General features: G+C 56.0%; 3 protein-coding genes and 1 long non-coding RNA gene across 5 annotated transcripts in view; 2 read left to right on the forward strand and 2 right to left on the reverse strand.

Annotated features, from left to right (window-relative positions):
- FHOD1 (formin homology 2 domain containing 1) overlaps positions 1–3,184 on the forward strand; it is a 15,107-nt gene extending 11,923 nt beyond the window's left edge. The window contains exons 16-25 of the mRNA XM_081807875.1: positions 1–80; positions 406–561; positions 765–947; positions 1,037–1,156; positions 1,234–1,395; positions 1,787–1,977; positions 2,070–2,262; positions 2,344–2,506; positions 2,582–2,782; positions 2,857–3,184. Coding sequence (XP_081664001.1) covers positions 1–80; positions 406–561; positions 765–947; positions 1,037–1,156; positions 1,234–1,395; positions 1,787–1,977; positions 2,070–2,262; positions 2,344–2,506; positions 2,582–2,782; positions 2,857–2,939 — 1,532 coding nt within the window. The 3' untranslated portion in view covers positions 2,940–3,184. The remainder of the gene's footprint in view (positions 81–405; positions 562–764; positions 948–1,036; positions 1,157–1,233; positions 1,396–1,786; positions 1,978–2,069; positions 2,263–2,343; positions 2,507–2,581; positions 2,783–2,856) is intronic.
- A 131-nt stretch (positions 3,185–3,315) lies between these two features.
- On the reverse strand, positions 3,316–5,706 carry TMEM208 (transmembrane protein 208). 2 transcript variants are annotated; one of them, XM_006741492.3, is made up of 6 exons: positions 5,565–5,706; positions 4,840–4,935; positions 4,140–4,199; positions 3,925–4,061; positions 3,674–3,758; positions 3,316–3,574 (listed from the first exon to the last, which is right to left on the reverse strand). In XM_006741492.3, exons 1-6 carry the CDS (start codon positions 5,568–5,570, stop codon positions 3,437–3,439), a joined length of 522 nt encoding a protein of 173 aa, XP_006741555.1. In that variant the 5' UTR covers positions 5,571–5,706; the 3' UTR covers positions 3,316–3,436. The 2 variants fall into 2 exon arrangements, with proteins under 2 accessions (XP_006741555.1, XP_030892836.1); XM_031036976.2 differs by lacking the exon at positions 5,565–5,706 and adding an exon at positions 5,159–5,367.
- A 932-nt stretch (positions 5,707–6,638) lies between these two features.
- LOC145717539 (uncharacterized) lies at positions 6,639–16,848 on the reverse strand. Its single transcript, XR_014140830.1, has 3 exons — positions 16,373–16,848; positions 15,733–15,916; positions 6,639–7,578 (listed from the first exon to the last, which is right to left on the reverse strand). It is a non-coding gene; the product is annotated as an uncharacterized LOC145717539 (long non-coding RNA).
- Positions 16,849–17,005: 157 nt separating this feature from the next.
- Positions 17,006–20,419, forward strand: LOC102747887 (Leucine-rich repeat-containing protein 29). The gene is made up of 3 exons (XM_081807876.1): positions 17,006–17,023; positions 17,141–18,133; positions 19,299–20,419. Exons 1-3 carry the CDS (start codon positions 17,006–17,008, stop codon positions 19,773–19,775), a joined length of 1,488 nt encoding a protein of 495 aa, XP_081664002.1. The 3' UTR covers positions 19,776–20,419.
- Positions 20,420–20,716: the final 297 nt, after the last annotated feature.

The following is a 20,716-nucleotide window of genomic DNA, read 5'->3' on the forward strand; positions in this document are numbered from 1 at the left end:
CACTGGAACCTGTAGCGGTGGACACAGCCCGGCTGGAACACCTATTTGAGTCCCGTGCCAAGGACGTGCTGCCTTCCAAGGTAAATCCACCCTCGTCTGCAGGGTAACCCCAGTGGAGGCAGGAGGCAGTCAGAGCTTAAGGGTCTGAACTGCCACCCATTTCCCACATGGGGGAACCGAGGCAAAGAAAGGCACCGAGTCTTGTCTGAGGTCTCTCAACAAGGTATCAGCAAAGCCCTAACTAGAATCTCAGCTCATCCCAAAGCCTTACACATCCCACCGCAGGTTGTGGGGTGACCACACCATCTGGCCATTTCAAAGGGGGCTTTAAGAGTGCCGTCTTATATTGTTTCCCCAGCTAGTTCCTTTCCCAATCTCATACCGCTCTTCTCCCCAACTTTAAAGAAAGCCGGTGAGGGCCGCCGGACAATGACCACAGTGCTGGACCCCAAGCGCAGCAACGCCATCAACATTGGCCTAACCACCCTGCCACCTGTGCATGTCATTAAGGCTGCCCTGCTCAACTTTGATGAGTTTGCTGTCACCAAAGATGGCATTGAGGTGGGGATACCAGCTAGGGGTATTAGAGGGAGGTGGGAGGTCTGGCCCTCTCCTTTGGTCAGTGGGCACGGGCTTGGTATTTCTACAGAGCACTCCCCAGACCCTGGGGATCCCCCAGATGACCTAGGGATGAGTCCAAACCAACTCCTGAAGCCTCAGGCCAGGACTGAGGGGACTATGTGGGGTGGTGGCTGCATCCTCAGAAACTGCTGACTATGATGCCCACGGAGGAGGAGCGGCAGAAGATCGAGGAGGCCCAGCTGGCCAATCCTGACGTACCCCTGGGCCCAGCTGAGAATTTCCTGATGACCCTTGCCTCCACTGGGGGCCTGGCCGCCCGCCTACAACTCTGGGCCTTCAAGCTGGACTATGACAGCATGGAGCGGGTACTTGGATTATGGGGGGGCGGGGCAGGAACGGGGGCAGGTGAGCACAAGGACCAGGTAGTTTGAGAGTCCCTCATCTCCCACTCCAGGAAATCGCAGAACCACTATTTGACCTGAAAGTGGGCATGGAACAGCTGGTGCAAAATGCCACCTTCCGCTGCATCCTGGCCACTCTCCTGGCTGTGGGCAACTTCCTCAACGGTTCCCAGGTGAGTAGGAGCGCACAAGGGCTGGCGGCCAGGGCTCTGGAGCCAGCCAGGCCCAGGCTCAGATGGGGTCCTTTCAGAGCAGCGGCTTCGAGCTGAGCTACCTGGAGAAGGTGTCAGAGGTGAAGGACACGGTGCGCCGGCAGTCACTGCTGCACCATCTCTGCTCCTTGGTGCTCCAGACCCGGCCTGATTCCTCGGACCTCTACTCAGAAATCCCTGCCCTGACGCGCTGTGCCAAGGTTAGCGCCAGCCAGAGGCTTGGCTGAGACCAGCCACGGCAATGAGGGAGCGCTGCTTCCTGGGGCTGGCTCTCCCTCCCTGTCTGGGCTATTGTGCCCGAGTGTGCCCAGCTAGGTGTCTGCGTGGACTGTGTCCTTGGCCAGAAACACTTTCCTCTGCTGGCCTGGCTACACACACCTACTGTCTTTGGGTCTCCATTTAGCCACCACTTCCCCCAAGAAAGCTTCCCTGTTCCCCCTTGTCTCCTGCATTAGACTGTGAGCTTTTGGAGGGCAGGAGGCAGGTCTTGGCTAGCTGGGTCCTTAGGGCCCAAGCTGGCTGGCCTGGCAGAGGCAGCTCGGGTGGTGCCCTTCTGTGGGGGGACAGCATGCATACCCCCTGCTTTTCCAGGTGGACTTTGAGCAGCTGACTGAGAACCTGGGGCAGTTGGAGCGTCGGAGCCGGGCAGCTGAGGAGAGCCTACGGAGCTTGGCCAAGCATGAGCTGGCCCCAGCCCTGCGTGCCCGCCTCACCCACTTCTTGGCCCAGTGTGGCCGCCGTGTAGCCATGCTGCGGGTGGTGCACCGCCGTGTCTGCAACAGGTGGGCACACGGGCCAGAGAGGCAGGAGCGCCACCACCATCGCTCAGACCCCACGCAGGACTCACCGTCCCTCCCTACCCTGGCCTGCTTAGGTTCCACGCCTTCCTGTTGTACCTGGGGTACACGGCCCCGGCGGCCCGCGAGGTGCGCATCATGCAGTTCTGCCACACGCTGCGCGAGTTTGCACTGGAGTACCGCACTTGCCGGGAACGGGTGCTGCAGCAGCAGCAGAAGCGTGCCACGTACCGTGAGCGCAACAAGACCCGGGGCCGCATGATCACGGAGGTGGGCACCCTTCCAGGTTGGGACTGCCACCCCCTGTGGCTTCCTTCCCCCGCTCCCAGCTCATCCTTCTGTCCTCTGCAGACGGAGAAGTTCTCAGGTGTGGCTGGGGAAGCCCCCAGCAACCCATCTGTCCCAGTGGCTGTGGGCAGTGGGCCAGGGCGGGGTGATGCCGACAGTCACGCCTGCATGAAGAGTCTGCTGACCAGCAAGCCAGAGGACATGACACATGGCCGCCGCAGCAGAGGTGGGACCTGGGGCCACTGGGAGCAATGGGCTTTGGGGTCACCTTGACCTGACATCCCCATCTGGTCTCCCTTAGGCATGGCCCAGAGTGGCTCCCCAGTCATGCCGACAGCAATGGGGTCCTCCACTGCACCCCCAGAAGAACCCCCAGGCTCCAATTTACCCAGTGACACTTCAGATGAGATCATGGACCTGCTGGTGCAATCAGTGACGAAGAGCAGTCCTCGTGCCTTAGCTGCTCGGGAACGCAAGCGTTCCCGGGGCAACCGCAAGTCTTGTGAGTGCTCCCCAAATTCCCACTACCCGCCTTAATCCCATCAACCCCCGTCCAACCCTGCTCTGTCCTTGCAGTGAGACGGACACTGAAGAGCGGGCTCGGAGAGGACCTGGTGCAGGCACTGGGACTGAGCAAGGGGACTGGCCTGGAGGTATGAAGGCGCCGCCTCCAGGACACCTACCTGTCGGGGCCCCAGTCTGCAGTACAAGAGACCAGAGAGTGAGGAGGGATCAGCAGAATTTGGGCCTCTTCTCAACCCCAGGGCCACTCTGCCCAGTGGACAGTGCCTTGAGCAGTATTAGCTGTGAGTGCCTGTGTGCGTGCGTGCGTGTGTGTGTGTGTGTACACGTACTTGTATGAGCTCCCTGAATACGTGGAGTATAATAAAGTTTTCCTAGCCAACCCAAGAGCATTTTCCTTCCTTCGAGGTACCCACCACACTTGGTCTGTAGCAGGAGGCTCATACTGGCTACAGTACAGCAGGACTGGCTCTCCCTGCCTCGCCCTTCATTATCACCCGCACAGCCGTTAGCCACATTCTGAGCCATTTATTCAACAATCCTATACCTTAGACTGCTTTTGGGCCCTGGACTAGGCAGGCCCTCCCTGCTCCTGGCATGGGGACCATGCAGCCTGTGACCCAAACGTCAGGGGCTATAACCGCTTCATCTGCCGCCGCTCCTGTCGGCGCTGCCGTTTCTCATTGTGCTCTGGTGCTGGGGTGCCACCGTCGGCTGTGAACCAAGGGCCCAGCACATTCACCCAGAGGAGGTAAAGGGCCCGGCCCGGAGCCTAGGACAAAAAAGGTAACTTGAAGCCAGATGCAGGAAATGAAAGAAGAGAAGGGTTAAATGCTCTAGCCTCTTCTTGGGAGCCCTACAGTCCACGCACCAGAAGCCAGAAGGACCAGATGTAGAGGGAGAAGCAGCTGAGCACCTGCACGATGGCTGTCAGTAGGATCACATCCTTAAGGTGCCTGTGGATAGAAGGGAGGCTGCAAGGGCCAAAAATAGTAGATGGGCCCCAGTTCATCTCCCTTCTACCCTCTTTAAGTTGCGGGCAGTTGTGGGTCTTGGGCTATCTGGGCCCCAACACCCCAGCCCCGGGGCCGCTCACCTGGGCTGGCAGCGGGGGACACTCACTCTGCCATGCCCTGCTCCATGTTGAGGTCCATTCCACCATCCATCAGGGCCCCATCCTCAGAAAAGGCTGCCCGTGCCATCGAGCTCATAGAGTGGTAGCTGGCCCCATATACTGCCAGACTAAAGGCCAGGGCCATCTGCAGAATAAGAATGGTATCAAAGGCCAGCCAGTAATCCTATATGCTCATCCACTTCCCAGGATAGGGGACACTTACCCAGGCCCAAAATGAGGCAGATGAGTAGAAGAACACCAAGGTCACAAGACAGTAAATGGCCTGTAAACAGATATATGATCAGGCTGGGATCAAAAGCTACCCTAAACCACGGGCCTTCCTCGACTCTGACCAGGAGTTAGGCCAGCTGGTGGAAAGAGACAGGCTGTTTCTCATAGGGTTGGTGGGAGAAAGGGGTCTGTTCCCTGAGTCCCCAGACTCGCCTCTGACGTGTCAGCCCAGGAAAGAACGCCCTGTGTATACGGGATGGGAAGGATGGGCTCAAGTCCATCTGAGACTCAAACGCTCCTTTCATTTTTGGTTGTTTTGTTTTGACTACTCAGCACTTTTTTGGGGCCAGGATCCATTCTCATTTTTTTTTTTTAATTTTTAAGAATTTTTTTTAAAGATTTTATTTATTTGACAGAGACACAGCGAGAGAGGGAACAGAAGCAGGGGGAGTGGGAGAGGGAGAAGCACGCTTCCCGCGGTGCAGGGAAGGACCCTGGGATCATGACCCGAGCCAAAGGCAAACGCTTAACAACTGAGCCACCCAGGTGCCCCTCATTTCTTTTTAATTGTAGTTTTCTTCTGGAAAACTACACATGACTGTCACATACCACCACGCCCACCCACACCCACCCCCACCAGAGCTGACTGTGGGATCTCGGGTGGGCACAGAAGCAAGGAGGTAGGTACTTACATTGGCCCCCAGTATGATCCGCAGATAGAACTTCAGAGTCTCTCTGTTCTCTTCAAATATCTGCTTCTTCCCTCTCGTGCCCACTTTGCCCTTGGGCTGCAGAGGGATGGTAAGGTGCTGTCAGAGCCCTCCTCAGCCAGGGTCCTCCTTACCCTCCCCCAAGTCTGGTCAGGTACAGAATTACACCTGCACCTAAGCCAGATCCCCACGTGCTCAAATCAAGCACAATCCTTGGGATGCCCACCCCTCCTCCCGTCCATCCTGTTTAGGGCTGACACCATCTGTGCAACACCCCTACCGATGATCGCCTCCTGCTCACCCTGGAACAATCCAACACTAGGCTGATATCTCCTGGCTCCCCTGGTAAGGTCCAGCTTTGGGATGACTACCCCTTCAAGGGGGACTCCTGAGTGGCGCTGAATGGTGCGCGCCTCCGGCCTCTGCTGGAGTAGTCCAGATCTCGGCTGACGCCCACCCCTTTCAGGCCCCTAAGGTCTCCGACCAGGTCTGGTACAGTCTGGTACTGACGCCCACTCCCCTCCCGCACCACTTCTGGTATGGCTGTGCGCCGCTCCATTCCCCCGCGCTAGCTCTAGTAGGGTCTGGCCACTGCATGGCGCCCCCCTCTGGCGGACCGCTTCCTTTGATATCCTTCCTCTGTTTTCAGTCTCCCGGCCCCGGGAATCCTCTACCGTTGCGAACCCCGCCCTACCCGCCCTCCTTACCGCCATAGCGCGACGCAAACACCCAGCGAGAAAAACAAGGGAGAGCGACCGAAACCGCGGTCAGTAGGTACCACATCGGCAGCACAGGCACTTCCGGTGCAGACCCAAATCGTCACAACTGTGACGGAAGTGGGGGGGGGGTCCACTTCCCTCCCAAGCCCCTCCCCCCCAGTCGGTAGGACTACACTTCCCAGAAGGCCTTACACGGGGGCGGAGGCGGCGGGGATGCGATGGCGGAGTCGCTGCCCCTGGAGGTGAGAGGAGGCCGCCCTCAGGCCTGGCTTGGGACAGGCTCCGCCCTCGGGGTCCCGGGCTGGGGGGAGGGGCTGTCAGACAGCTCGCCAGGCTCCCCCCGCCTGGCGGAAACGACCTGCCCGAGAGATCCCAGGACCTGCAGGCTATGGGTAACGGCCCTGCCTTTGGGCCACCCTGTACCCTTAGCTTGGGGGAACCGTCCTCTCCTTCCCCTTCGGCCCCAGGAGATGGCTGCCCTGTCACCTCAGCGAGGACAGGGTCTCTGCCTATTCCCTTCTCTAGCGATGGCCGCCCCTCCCCCTCAGTTCTGGAAGATGACCGTTCCATCCCCTCGTCCCCGAATGGTAACCGATCTTATTCTCCTTGGCCCCTTGAGATGATCACTCCATTCCCTCTGCCCCGAAAGACGGCTGCCCCCTTCCCCTGGCGGTGGGAGACAGATTGCCCCTCCCATCAACTCCGGCCACAGTCGCTGGATTACTTCACCCAGGACAGGCCTGCTTCCCACTCCCTCAGTCCCTAGTGATGGCTGTCCCTACCTCCTTCACCCCATGGGATGTTTGCTCCTTTTCCTTAGCCTGGAACAAGACCACTCTCCCGCCACTGGCCGGAGAGAGAGAACAGATTTTGTTCCCAGTGGCCTCTTGGGATGGCCTCTCCGTCCCTTTTGCCTTGAGAGTTGGCAGCTCCCTCCCGTTGCCCACGGGAGACAAGACACCCTTTCCTCATTGGCCCTGGAAGGTGCTCCTTCCCCTTAGCAAGAATAGGGCAGCTCCCACCCCCTTTAGCCCCCTACCATGCATCCTTTATCTTCTAGGCCCCAGAGGATGTCTACTACATAAATCCCAGGAATGACCAGTCATATCTCAGTTGTAGCCCCTTAGGATGGGGTTCATGGAGGGTGACTCCATCCTTACCATTGCCTCCTCTTCCACCTAGAAAAGCCACCCCCTTCTCAGCTCAAAGAATCATGCTCCCTCTCCTCAGTGAGGACAGGTTTATTGCCCTCTCCCGTTGCTTTTTGGGTTGGTTGCCAAGCCCCAGAATACAGGATGGCCACTGTCTTAACTTGGCTCAGACAGGCTTCCCTGCCTCCCACAGGGTGGGGGCTTAGTCAGTCCCAATCCCATCAGTGTTCTCTTCCCCCTGTCTAGCTTTCTGGCCCTGAAGGCAGCTCTCCCCAGGCCTCTCAGTAATGATCTGTTTTATCTTCCCCACTCCTTCCCTGAGCAAACCTTTGGTGAAAATTGAGGTAGAGGGCTTTGATGAAAATAGAGATAGAGCACTGTCCATCTTTAATTCAAACCAGTAAGTATTGGCTGAGTACCTTTTGTGTGCTAGGGATCAAAGAAAGGAAGAAGAGGTTAGAATGGGCTGGTGAGGTCAAGGTTAAGAAAGGGCATTCCTGGAAAAAGGCCTACATAGGCAAAAGGTAATAGACATGGTATGGTTGTAGGACAGTGGGAAGACTGAACTGGGGAAGCTCTGGGATCAGGGGTCCGGTCAGGCATAGGGCCTGGCAGGATCTTGCTTAGGGTCTTGCTGACCCAAGAGAAGAGATTTTGTCCTGAGGGTACTGGGGTACCCTGAAGGTTTTCATCAGGGATGTGCTAAGACTAAAAGCTGTTTTTTAAGGAAGCTAACCTTGTCACAGTGTGCAAAATGACTAGCAAGGCTGAGCCTGGAGGCAAGGAGGTCAGGTGGGAGATTGTAGAAAGAACCCAGGTCTGGAGTGATAAGGGTCTGGGCTACTGAGGTGCTAAAATTTCAAAGGTAGAAATATTAGTAACAGCAATCCAACAACCATTTATGGAACATCTACTAGGTATCAAGCACACCATAACTATTATATATAGTATGGAAGCTGAAGCTCAGAGAGGTCAGTTACCTTGCCTGAGGTCACATAGGTCACACAGCTTGGAAGTAGTAGAGCTGGGATCTGCATGAGTCTTAGTTACCCTGGCCTAAGCCTGAGCCGTACACCTGTATCTGACAGCAAGGGACAGAAGAGCATGAAGAGTACAAAGTATTATCAGGATCTTCAGGTGAGATGCACTATTGGCATTGAAGCTCAGGTGCTGGAAAGTTGGGAGGAAGGGATGCTTTGGACTGAGAATATGAATTTTGGTTGAGATGAAGGTGATAGTAAGACATTTAGATAATGGATCCTGTGGACGATTGGCAACACCAGACTAGCACATGAATGATGAGACAATATGCGGATATTGAATTGTTGCTTATTGCTGTAGAGGTAACTGTTGAAGCCATGCAAATGAATTTACTATCCTAGGAAGTAAACAGATTGAAAGACCCAAGTCTGAGCCATGGGAGCCACAGAAGAATCCAGAAACGGGGCAGTTGGAGTTGGAGAGTGGAGCCCTAGAAAACACAGTGTTACAAGAGTCCCAGAGAGAAGATTCCAGAAGAAAAGAATAGTTAATATTAGATCATTCTTGGCCTCACCAGTGACTCCCTCCCCAGTCCTCTATAGGGCCTCCAACCTCATGACCCCCAGACTCCTAGAGCATAGGTGGAGCGAGGGCCTGAGCACCTGGGCTGGGTCCTGCTGGGATCATATCTTAACAGCCAGCTGAGAAGGCGAGTTGACAGTGGAGAAAATGGGGAAAGAGGGAGGACCCAGAGCCTGACCTGTGAGGGAAGGAGGAAGGGGTGTGGTTTCCGAAGATCAGAGGAGGACACCTGACTTGCTGTCCTAGGTCTTATACTACTTTTTTTTTTTTTTAAAGATTTTATTTGAGAGGGAGAGAGAAAGAGCGAGAGCAGGGGGAAGCAGACTCCCCACTGAGCAAGGAGCCCAATGCAGGACTCGGTTCCAGGACCCTGAGATCATGACCTGAGCCGAAGGCAGACGCTTAACCAACTGAGCCACCCAGGCGCCCCGCCACTTTACTATGTTATTAAATTCTCAGCACAACCCATTTAAACCTCACTACCATTGCCATTTTACAGATTAGAAAAACAAGGCTCAGAGAGGCCAGTTGATAGAGTAAGGATTTGAACTTGGTTTATCTGGTCCTAATGCCCAGGCTCTTTTTACCAAACTGAGCGGGAAGTTTGCTTTTTATCAGTCAGTACAACCCTGCATCCAGGCGAGGCTCAGGAATGGTTTGTTCAGAGTAAAGATGCCTCGGGGCTGGAGAGGGGAAGTGAAGACCCCATGAAGCTTAGGATTCAAGATGAACTAGAAGCCAGTGTTCCAGTCCCCTCAGACTGACCACACTATCAGCTGGAGAAGGTTCCAAAGGCCCCCAGCTCTAATAGTTGCCAATGCCCTGTCTTTTTCCCTCAGATGCTCACATATATTCTGAGCTTCCTGCCTCTGTCCGATCAGAAAGAGGCCTCCCTCATGAGTCGGGCTTGGTACTGTGCAGCCCAGAATGCCCTTCGGGAGGTCAGGTGGCCACCCTCACCTGGCCCATTCTCAGCCGTCTCTCACTCCAGTTTGCTCATGGCCCTGCTTCCACATCGTCCATTCATCCGTGCATACATATACATACGTTACATTCATGCACACTTGACTCTGGGTCCAGTGCTGGGACTTGACAGATGAGTAAGATAGAGTCCCCTGCCCCAAGGAGCTCACAGTCTGGTGAAGGAGAAAGACAAGTACATGAGTGATGGTGACGTCGTGTGCTTGGTGCTGTGACACTCGAATGAGCGATGCAGTAAGAACAGGAAGAAGGACGTCCAGAGGAGACCAGCAGCATGAGGGAAGGCTTCCTGACAGAACGGGATGAGGCGGAAGGTTGGTCTTCCGGGCCGGTGGTAGCACAGGTAGACACCAAGGTGTGAAATGGCTCTGTAAACGACCACCCAAGTCCCCTACGGCTAGAACGGAGATGGGTGTGGGAGGGGTGGGAGATGAGGCTAGAGGGCGGTCAGACCACAAGCTGGCACTGGTGCCAGGGCTCCATCCTGATTACCATCACGGAGCCTGTCCAGGAATGTTAAGGCAGGGGATGGCATGGAGTGACGTGTCTTAGAACTCCAGTGCTGAGGAGACTGGAGAGCGTGAGTCGGGGTGTGGGGAAACAGCCCAGCTTGGAGGTGAATGCAGACATCTGCAACAGTTCGAAAGGCAAGCAGTGACAGCTCCTTGTTTTCGTTCTGACTTCTTTGATCACTACTGAGGCTAAACAGTTTTCTCATTAGCTGACCATTTATATTTCCCTCTCTTGTTTCTGTTCTTTATCCATTTAACCATTGGTATCTTAGTATTTTTCTTACCCGTTTGTATGAAACTTTTATACATTAAAGAGATGGATCTTTTACATATTTATTGAAATATATTTCTAACATATTTGCCTTTGTATTTGATTTGTAGATATGGGCTTATTTCTGAGACACAGAGGTTAAATTTCTTTTTTTTTTTTTTTTTTAAAGATTTTATTTATTTATTTGAGAGAGAGAATGAGATAGAGCATGAGAGGGGGGAGGGTTAGAGGGAGAAGCAGGCTCCTCGCTGAGCAGGGAACCCGATGCGGGACTCGATCCTGGGACCCCAGGATCATGACCTGAGCCGAAGGCAGTCGCTTAACCAACTGAGCCACCCAGGCGCCCAGAGGTTAAATTTCTATGTTGTTGATTCTGAACATCTTTTGCTTTCTTATTTCTTCCACTGCTTTTTAAACTTAGAGACCCCTTGCCTCTTCAGTAATTTGATGTACACTCATATTTCTCTTGTTTTTTTTTTACTAGACTCATTTTTTCAGAGAGGCTTTAGGTTCACAACAAAATCATTTCTTCTGTTTTATGGCTTAAATTTTTATAGTAATTTTTTTAATTGGTGAAATTTATTTTAATCTATTCTCTCAAGTAAGAAGCTAAATGGATTAGTTTTCAAATAGGCCTAATACCACTTATATATAATCTTTCCCTTCCCTGCTGCATTGGACTCCTCCTTTGTCACATATTAAATGTGTATATACAAGTAGGGTCTACTGTCATGTTATCTATCCAGTGTCATTGAGCTTAGTGTCTAAAGAAATTCGATTTGGACTTGTTGAAATTTGAAGCGTGAGGCTTCTAGATGGTGAGATGCAGTTGGTTGTTTGATTTCTGAGTGAGGAATTCAAGAGAAGTGTCTTGGTAATAAATACAGAGTTGGGTATCATTCAAGAATGGGTGGAGGTTAAAACCATGGATCCAAGTAACATCCCCCAGGCAGCACATGAAGAGCCCTAGGAACAGCAGGCCACAGAATGCCCCAGGGGAGTACCCCAGTCCAAGGGCATGGAGAGGAGGAAGCACCTACAGAGGAGGTCCCGAGGATCAGAAGTGAAGAGCATTTACAGTGCTGAGTGGATGACTAACAGTGTCAAATCCCATGAAGAGTCCAGAAAATAAAGAACAGGTAGTGTCCATGATGTCTGATGTCCAGGGAGGTCCCCAGTGACTTCAGCAACATTTGGCATCTGGGGGGAAAAGCCAGGTGGGTGGAAGAGTGAATGAGATAAGAAGGGCCTTGTAGAGAGTGACCTATTTCCCCACGAGAGGAAGGAAATAAATAGGGCAATAATGAGAGGTTGAGGGGACTCGACAAAGGATTTTCATTGGGAGAAATTTCAAGTGTGTTCATATGCTGAGGAGAGTCAGAGAGGAGTGGGTGATGTGAATGCAGGAAGCAGAGACAGGAGAAATGGCGGAAATGGTGGATGCGGCCTGAGGTGATGCAAGGCGTGGCCTTGGAGAGGGTGGAGTGGATGTCAGCTCTCCTGCTCAGGACGTGGAGGGGAGCGGGTGGCAATGTGGAACGATTTGCTGAGGAAGTTCCTCTGAGGCCAGTGGCCTCTTTGCTGGGTGAATTTGGAGGCCACGTTGTCTTAGGGGAGTGAGAAGAGAGGTAGAGGCCAGGGCCTTGGCACAGAAGCTCGCGCTATTCACAGGGCAGAAGGCAGTGGGAAGGTTACCAGAGCTGCTCAGAGAGGCCTCGCTCACTCAGATAGGGATGTTGTCTGTCTGCCTAGCCCTGTGCTGGGCACTGGGGCTGCAGGGCCGGGGGAGGCCCAGCACTTGACAGTTGGTAGTGAGAGGTAGATAAGCATAAGCTAGAAGGACTGAGTAGGGGTGCTACACTGGGAGTCTTGTGTGGCACACGGGGGATGCAGAGAAGATTCAGAAAAGACTTCATGGAGAAGGGGATGCTTGCGCTGGGCCTAGACAGAAGAGTAATATTTGCTAAATAATGGGAGTAGGTGAGGGGTGAGACAGCCCCCCTGCCCCCCGCCGCCCCAGCACTGTGACCAAAGAGAAAAAGCAGCCAAGCGGAGGCATGGCAGCATGAGACAACCATCAGAAGTTGCCATGGCCAGAGCCAGGGCCGGGGAGGAAGGAGGGCGGGCATGGGAAAGCTGGGCTGAAGAAGGGCTGGCCCGGAAGCTCTGCTCCATCCCATGGAGTGGAGAACCATCGAGGGGTCCAAAGAGCATGGTCAGTTTGCCTTTTGTAAGGATCAGCTGGTGACAGTACCAAGGCTAGCTAGGAGCCAGAAAGACCGGGGGCCAGGACCCCCATAAGGAGGAAACTGCTGTGATGTATTTCTGAGAGACAGTACGGGTACCTGAACTAGGCTAGGAGCAGTGAGGCGGGAGCGGAGGGACATGCTGCAGTGTGTCAGGGACAGGAGATGCAAGGGACTTTGGTCACTGGATGTGGGGAGTGAGGGAGGGGTCTAGAATGGCTCCCAGATCTCTTTGACTTGGGTGACTTAGTAGAGGGCACTGAGAGTTTAGGAGAAGGCCCAGTGTTGGGGTAAGACAGTGAATTCAGATGTAAGTATGTTGCATCCACGTATCTGGCGAGGTCCCTCAGGTGACTGGTTCCCAGGGTCTGCGCTCTGGAAAAAGATGTGGACTGCAAATAAAGCATTTGGAATGAGATGAAGTGCAATCTGCCAGGGTGCACATGAGGGCAACAGGGAGAGAGAGAGTGTGTGTGTGTGTGTGTGTGATGGGGTGGACCGTACAGTTGAGGAACTCACTCCTCTATGGACTGGGTCTCTCTCTTCTTTGGTGGCCCCCAAAAAGGTTGATGGGGAGCAGGCTAGAAGGTAGGAGGAGAGCCAGGCAGGCAGAAGCACAGAACCCCCAGTGGGAGGAAGCAGGGGGAGACTGGCCACCCACAGCAGGTGGCATGGCAGAAAAGACACTTGTGGGAGGTCTGCAGAGGAGCCCCCAGATGTTGATGGCCTTGCTGGAGGGGAGCAGTTGCCAGGAATGAGAGATTCTGTGGGGGCAGTGATGGAGGGGTGAGTGGGTGAGGCAAGAGGTCTAACAAGGCGGCTAGCGCCGTGTGGGCGTGTGGGCTCAGGAGAAGCCTGAGCGCAGAGGAAAGGGGAGAAGCAGGAGTGGTGGTGGGGGGGGCAGGATCAAGGGAGGCCTTTTGTTAAGTTATGACTCTGAGGTATTTGTAAACTGGGGAAGGAGCTGTGGGAAGGCAGGGACTGCGTGTTCCTATGGGAGAAGGTGGGGGCAGGCCCAGTAGTTGAGAGAAGGGGATTAGGAGGAGGAGAGGGAAGGAGGTTAGGATGGGTCCTGCCAGGAGCTGGCTGGTGGACTGAACACAGCAAAGGGAGGGCCTTCCCACCGACGGCAGTGGCTTCTTTTTGAAACAGAACAGGTCGTCTCTGAGGTCGGAGTAAGGGGAAGCTGCTGCACTCGCGTCAGGGACTGGAGAGAATGGTAGGCTTCGAGAGAACCCTTGAGGGCGATGAGAAGAGAGCCAGGGGAGCAGGGGGGCAGTGGGGGAGGCAAGAGGGGAGACTGTGGCTTCCATAGGCGGAATTCTGCAGCCTCAGCACAGCCCCCTCATCATCCCTGGCAGGGCAAGAAGAATGGGCACAGCAGCGTGCCAGGGCCAGGGCCACAGGACCCCAGGGAGAGGCGATCAGCAGAGAGGTTCCTGGAGTCCAGCCAAGAAGGAGAGGGGAGAAGCGAAGTGGGCAGTCAGGAGTAGATCGGCATAGGGTAAGAGTGAGAAGGAGGCCACGGTCAGAGTTTGAGATCTAGAGTCCACCATTTTAGCACCGGGGCTGCTCCAGCTGCGAGCTCCAGATAGGACGCTAACAAAGACCTGTTTGGTGTCTCTGCAGAGCTCAGCCCCACCTGGGCCGGGAACCCTCGAAGGCCAGGCCACAGGTACATGGCATCAGGGGCTCTGCTGACATCCCACCCCCACCATGTCCCAGAGAGCAGTTTGCAGCATTTATTAGCAGGAACCATCTCCCAGGGCCCCGACGTGGGCAGGTTGATAAGGAAGTAGTGCCTCTTGCTAGTAGGCGCTACCGAAGATTCTGGCTCATGGCTGGGGTTTATGCCTCACCAGGCCAGCCTAGGATGCTGGATCGGTGACTTCTTATTCCCCCTGACTTGCTCCCACTTAATCCTATCTTTTCTCCAATAAGAAGGTAGACAAAGGCAGAAACCACCCCCCCACACACACACACACTCAGGCTATGCCCATTTCGGGGAGAGCCCTGGTTGCCACTGGGCTGGTCACCGTGAAGAAGCTCAGCTTCTGCCCTCCATGCCTTCTCCTGCTGGGGTATTTATAAAGGCCCAGAGGAGCCTCTGGAAATGACCCCCGAGGTCTAACTCCTCTCTAGAGACCAAAGCCCCTGGGTGTCAGGGCAGGTATTTTCTTCTGGAGAACAAGCATGTTAGCTTTGGATTCCTGTGCCAACAGACAAGGAGAGCCATTTCTCCATCACGTGCTTTCCAAGCCGGCACCCAAGCCTGCACCCAAGCCTGCAGTCTCAGCGCAGGGCTTCATGAGGTACAATGGAATCCTGGCCTCTCACAATCAAGGGATATGTGTCCCTTTTAGCAGATTTGGGGTACTTCCCAAATGACTTGGCATTTACTCCTAAGAGGCCAGCATTGGAAAAGGAGGAGATGGGGGCTCGTTGGCTCCTCTGTGGATGGGACAGCTGAAGCTAGAGCAGATACCCTTGCAGTCCTCCTTTGGACCTCCAGAAGCATCTTCCTAGGGCCTAGGGAGGGGGACCCTCCTACATTGGGGCCAAAGACCGTAACCCAGGAGCCTGCTTCTTCTGTTTGCTGCTCTGCTCCCCACGGATGACCAGTATCCCTAAAGGGCTGCGCCTGGGTGTTGCACTCTGAGTCCAGGGCAGACCACCTGAGTGATGGCTTAGAGGCTACCCCCTCCCCATCAAGAAAAACAGTGGGGAGCAGGGAGGCAGTCTCAAATCTCAACACACACACACACTCTCACACATCTCCCAATAGCTGCTGGAAGTCCTTCAGACCAGGCCCTGCCCCTGTGTTTGGTGGGTTTTCCTGCTGCCAGTCGGCCCTGGACTTGGACTCTAGGCTGACTGCCAGTGTCCCCCCACCCCCCAACACACACACAGCTGTTCATCTACCTTGTTCATAGGGAGCCAGTGGGAGAAGGGGAGAGCATGAGAACATTTCCTGGCCCCCAAGGCTCAGGAAGGAAGGAAAAGAAGGACTGTGGCTGCTGGAGCCTGGGGGGGGGGGGGGCCATGACATGATGGCAGGGGTGGTCCTGCATCAGCAACGGGCCCTGCTCTGCACTTGCAGCCACAGCTCACTCTCCATCCTCAGATTGGCCCCTCTGTCAGCAGGGCCTGGAAACGGCTGGAGGTCTGCTTTAGCCTTCCTTTCTAAAAACCTTTCCTCTCTGATCTTTCATCACCTTGAATCACCTTCCCCACCCACTGGGATCTTCCCCCCTCCTTAAATCTGAGAGAGGGAGCCAAGCCCTTAGGGTTCCCACCACCCCACTGCCTCCCAGTGTCTACGAGGGGGAGCTGCGGGAAGTGCTCCTCTCATCCACAAGGACCGCATCCCGGGAATGGGAATTGACCCCTGATTCCTGTGGAAGCGGTCAGGAGCTGGCCCCCATTTCTTACCACACACTCATTCCCATGATGACAGCCATAGGGAGCTGCTTCTCTCTGTGGCAGAAGTCAGCCTGGTTTCTCCACCCAGGAATGGGTTTCATGTGTCTTCCTGGGAGAATCCTGTTGATAACTATCTTGCCGGAGTGCATCTTATGTGTCATTCCTACTTTTCTGAATTCCTTTTGATGATGATCTGTGGGGCAGAAGCAGGGGACATCAGCTTGTTCTTGCAGTAACTGACAGGACAGGTTTTTTAGAGGGCTTGCTTTCCTGCATCAGGATCATGTTGATATATTAAAACAAGAGCCTTTGGGTACTGCTTGCCTGCAGCCTGGCCATCCACCAGGGGTAGAGAAGAAGCCAAGCCTTCCTCTCCCTCCCCCACACCTGATATAACTTCCCTTTGGCACAAAATCAGGGACGCTTCTGTGAAAACGGGGGCTCCCCAAACTCCTAGACAAGCCAGGCTGTCCCCCCACCAATCTAGCCCTGAGCTCACCTCCAGGCTCCATCCCACACCAGTCATGGACCCCCCACTCTCGTTCCCCTGTTGCCCTACAGTGGGGCCAGCCCCACACTCTTGGCACCTCAAGATTCATTCTCTTAGCAGAGTTCTGCCCACAGAAATGGGAGGCCTCTCCTTCCTTACCTGGACAGACAAGATAGACGCCCCCCCCCGGAGATGAGCCCCGAAGATCACAAGCACATCTTGAACTCTGGAGCCTGCAGGGCCCACATGCACTGGGGTACACACACACACACACAAAACACCCTTTTGTAAACACTCAAGTGGCTGAGCTACGGAGGCCGCCAGGGGACCTAGGCCTCACTGCCTGCCCTAGACCTCTGGCACCTGGGCCAACCATGGTGGTGGTGAGTGACAACCGCTTCGCTTTTTACAGCCTTCAGCTGTTCTGAGGGCTATTTATATTCTCTTGAAAAAGTGGGGGAGGCTGATTGCTTAGCTAATGCTGAGCTCTGACTCCCTGGAGCAGGAGCTGTGTCCATGGGTCTCAGGGCCACCTTCTGAAAGCCCCAAAGTTTGGGATCCAGCATACTTAGCCCTTCTGCCCCCTGGGAGCTTCGCTGGCTCTCCTCCAGGCCACCCCAGCCCCCTGTGCCCAGCAGGCCAGCTTCCCCCACCCTGTCCCCGCCCCTCCATAGGCATCCAGTCCCATCCATTGCTAACCTTCCTGCCCTCCCCTCACGGTCATCCCCTTTGAGCCCCAGAGTGACTTGTCTTCCCACCTCCCACTTCCCACCAGCACCCCCTCAACCACACATGACACCACACACCACAGTGGGTCCCCATCGGGACAGGGCCCTTCCCTGACCTGCCAGTGACTGGCCACCAGACATGATAGCCAACCCCCTCTGAAGCCAGAGGGCTGACCCCAGTCCTGCTGCTGCCCCTTAGACAAACGTGCAGTACAACATCCCTGTGTCCTCCGCCTCCCTCCCGGCCATCAAGAGCCTAGGCCTCAGGGGCATCACCTGCATCAGCCTGACCAACCTGGATGGCTCGCCAGCTTCGCACCAGGTGCTGGAGTCTGTTGCCTACCACCTGGGCCTGAAACTGCAGAGCTTGTGCCTCAGTGGGGGCAGCCCCACGCAGGCCTCCTTTGTGGCCTTGATCCTGGGCTGCCCGGCCCTGCGTATCCTTGACCTCAGTGGCTGCAACAGCCTCTTCACAGGTGGCACGCTGCTAGCCCAGCCCGAGACGGCACAGCGGGTCCGGCAGGTGTTGCGTGGCCTCTGTGAGCTCAACTTGGCTGGCCTGCGGGACCTGACCGACCTCAGTTTCAACCGGCTCAGCAGCTGTGCCCCCAACCTGGAGCGCCTCTCCTTGGCCTACTGTCACCTCACTTTTGAACTAGGCCCAGCTCGGAGCTCCCTTGACCCCCAAGACTCCTCCCCCTCCCAACTCTCCTTCCACAACCTGCTGCGATTTGTGAAGGAAAGGGCTGATAGGCTGCACGCCCTGGACCTGAGTGGCACTGGCTTGCTCCCCGAGGCCCTGAAGGCCCTGGGTCAGGTGGCTGGGCTGCAGCTGCAGGAGCTGAGCCTGCACGGCTGCCAGGACCTCTCCACAGAGGCTGTGGCCGCCCTTTGCCGTCTGCAATCAGGCCTGACCTCCCTGGACCTCAGCGGCTGCTCAGAACTGGCCGACGGGGCACTCCTGGCCATCAGCCGGGACCTGGGGCACCTGCAGTGTCTCCGCCTGAGGAAGCTGCAGCGGCTGACGGACGCAGGATGCACAGCCCTGGGGGGCTTGCGGGAGCTGCACAGCCTGGACCTGGCAGAGTGCTGCCTGGTGAGCGGGCGGGGCCTGGCCCAGGCCCTGGGTTCGGGGCACAGAGCTCCAGCCCCCTTGGCCTCCTTCAGCCTGGCCTACTGCTCCTCACTCAAGGTGAGCACACCATCCCCTTCCTTCCTCTCCAGGGCTGGGGCTGGGGGCGCTGCACCCGTGGCGGCAGGGAGGCCCTGCCCAGTGTCGGTGTCCAAGGACCAGCAGGGAGAAGTGAACTGAGGACACAAGGGGAAAGGAGCCTGGAAATACAGTGCTCCTGCCGGCACTCCTCCCCTTGGCCCCTACTGTAGGCCCAGCTAGAGGGAGGCCCAAGAGACCAGACCGGCCCAGCCCACACCTCATATACCAAGTGCTCTGTGCCCCCCGGGGGGGCTGGGTAGGGGCACTAATGGCAGGTGTTCTGGAGGCAGGGAAGATGAGAGAGGGGGGTCTGCAGAGAATGGATACTGAGGCTACACAAGGAGGTTGCTCGACAGGGTCTGACAAAGGTAATGTGATGTGGGAGTCATGGTCATTTCTCGGCTGCAGCCAGTCCCTTCAATAGGGCTCAGCCCTGTCCCTCTGGGTGGCGTCCCTAACTTGGCAATGACAGTCTCTCCCGCTTTAGTGGGTTATTCCTTCAACCTCTCAATGTGCCCCGGGCATTCCCAACCTGAAAACCGTCTCTCAGTCTCCTCCACAGTCGCTTTCCTTGCCCTGCTTCCCACTCCATGTTCCCAATAGCACAATGTGTCTCTTAGCTGCTCTCCCCGGGGTCCGGGGCCCGGGGCCAATGTTCTTGTGTCTCTCATAAACCTCTTTATAAACCAGCTTCCTCTACTCTGCCCTTAGCTCTTGCTCCTGGCAGGTGGCAGCCCTACCCCAATGGTGACCTCCCAGTTCTGCTTCAAATTCTAGAGGAAGCATACCTGATTGGCTCAGCTAGGGTCAGATGTCCACTGATGATCCAATAGGCTATGGTCAGAAGGCTGCGTCCGCCCACACCTTCAGCAGGGTCTGGGAGCACTAGCAGGACAGATACTTTAGAAGCTTGCACCTGCATCCTTCCCGCCGCAGTCAATCTAGGCCTTAGTCCCCCAGCAAACTCCTCCTGGTGTCCCACCCCTACCTTTTACCAGCACGGGGACATTGTTGCTTCCCTCCGTGGACCATCTGGTGGCTCTCTCCTGTTACCTGTGGGGCTGGAACCTTGGCAGAACCTTCCTGGGGACCCCTGCACAAGCCACCTGCCCATTGCTCTCTCCCTTCTCCACTTCCCTCCTAGGATGCCTCAGTGTTCTCCCTGATCCCAGTGCTGGGCCTGAGCCTCAGGGTGCTAGACTTATCCTCCTGTGTGGCCCTCACCAACAGGACCCTGCAGGCCATCTGCGCCTACCTCACTCACCTCTCAGTCCTGCGTATGGCCTGGTGCAAGGAACTCCAAGACTGGGAGCTTCTGGGGCTGGGGGAACCAAGTGAGGAGCCGACGCATGAGCCCCAGGTGCAGGTCATGGAAGGGGGGAGGGTGGTCCCTGGGCTCAGCCGCCCTCCTGCCCCTCCTAAGTGTCTCTCTCTAGGAATATTTGAGGGCCAAACTCAGGAGGAACCTGAGAAGCAGGAGCTTCTTCCCACAGCTACATCAAGAGCTGGAGCATCAGGCGTCGGGCCCCAAGGACCCTTCTCCCCATCCACAGGGCCCTTCCCTGCTCATGCTGCGGGCCCTGCGGGAGTTGGAGCTCACAGCCTGCAGCAAACTAACTGATGCCAGTTTGGCCACGGTGTGGGGCCGGGGGTGTGGATAGGCTGAGGAGCCTGGCACTGGTGTCAGGCCCAAGCCAACCCGCTTTTTGCTTGGAAGACGTTCCATGCCCTTTGGCTTCTGCTACTTACGGCCATTCCTCCAGCTGGGGGTGGGAGCGCCTGGAAGGGCCCTGGGCTCCAGCACCCTACCCCCCCACCCCAACTCCCCAGCCCGGTCCTTGCAGGTGCTCCAGTTCCCCGAGCTGAGGCAGCTGTCACTGAGTCTGTTGCCAGCACTCACAGACCAGGGCTTGGTGGCCGTGGCCAGGGGCTGCCCCAGCCTGGAGCGCTTGGTGCTGAGTCACTGCAGTGTCCTCAGTGACGAGGGCTGGGCCCAGGCTGCAGCACCTCAACCTGGCCAGCTGCGGGCAGCTCACCGAGCAGTGAGTTGTCCGATGATGCCACGGTCCGGGGGCTGGGCTGGGTCCCCATGCCGGCTGGCGCTCATCGGAGGCCTCCCACAGAACTCTGGATACCATCGGACGGGCATGCAAGCAGCTCCGGATGTTAGATGTGGCCATGTGCCCTCGTATCAGCATGACTCCCGTCAGGCACTTCCAAGCCCAACTGCCCCAGGTGACCTGTGTCCAGTCCCGCTTCGTGGGAGGTGCTGACCTGACCGTAACACTCTAGGGCCAGGTCAGTAACCAACCCTGTGCCTCAGCGTCCGTTGCCCCCCCGCCCTCCAAGTCCCCAGCCCTGGCCTCTTGACCTGATTCGAGTCAGTGCCTTCTGCCCGCCTCTGCCACATACACCAAAGCCCCCTCCCCAAGCTATAAACCCCTTTTTCTCAGACGGCGGGTAGGGCTAATCCGGGGCAGCCAAGGGGGCTTCCTGCCCCAGTCTGCCCTAGAGCCCAGCAGGAGCCTTTTCCAGCCGTACGTTGCTGCCACAGGCCTCTGG

This window comes from Leptonychotes weddellii, chromosome 16, assembly GCF_054177405.1.
Source record: "Leptonychotes weddellii isolate Sample4059 chromosome 16, ASM5417740v2, whole genome shotgun sequence".
Taxonomy (NCBI): Eukaryota; Metazoa; Chordata; class Mammalia; order Carnivora; family Phocidae; genus Leptonychotes; species Leptonychotes weddellii.

What these genes read in the sequence shown, in the direction of transcription:
- LOC102747887 (XM_081807876.1), top strand. An exon ending in CCTACTGCTCCTCACTCAAG is followed by an intron (nt 18,134 to 19,298) that starts GTGAGCACACCA and finishes CTTCCCTCCTAG; the next exon opens with GATGCCTCAGTGTTCTCCCT.
- TMEM208 (XM_006741492.3), bottom strand. An exon ending in CTGCCTCATTTTGGGCCTGG is followed by an intron (nt 4,062 to 4,139) that starts GTAAGTGTCCCC and finishes CTTATTCTGCAG; the next exon opens with ATGGCCCTGGCCTTTAGTCT. An exon ending in TCTGGTCCTTCTGGCTTCTG is followed by an intron (nt 3,575 to 3,673) that starts GTGCGTGGACTG and finishes TTTTTGTCCTAG; the next exon opens with GCTCCGGGCCGGGCCCTTTA.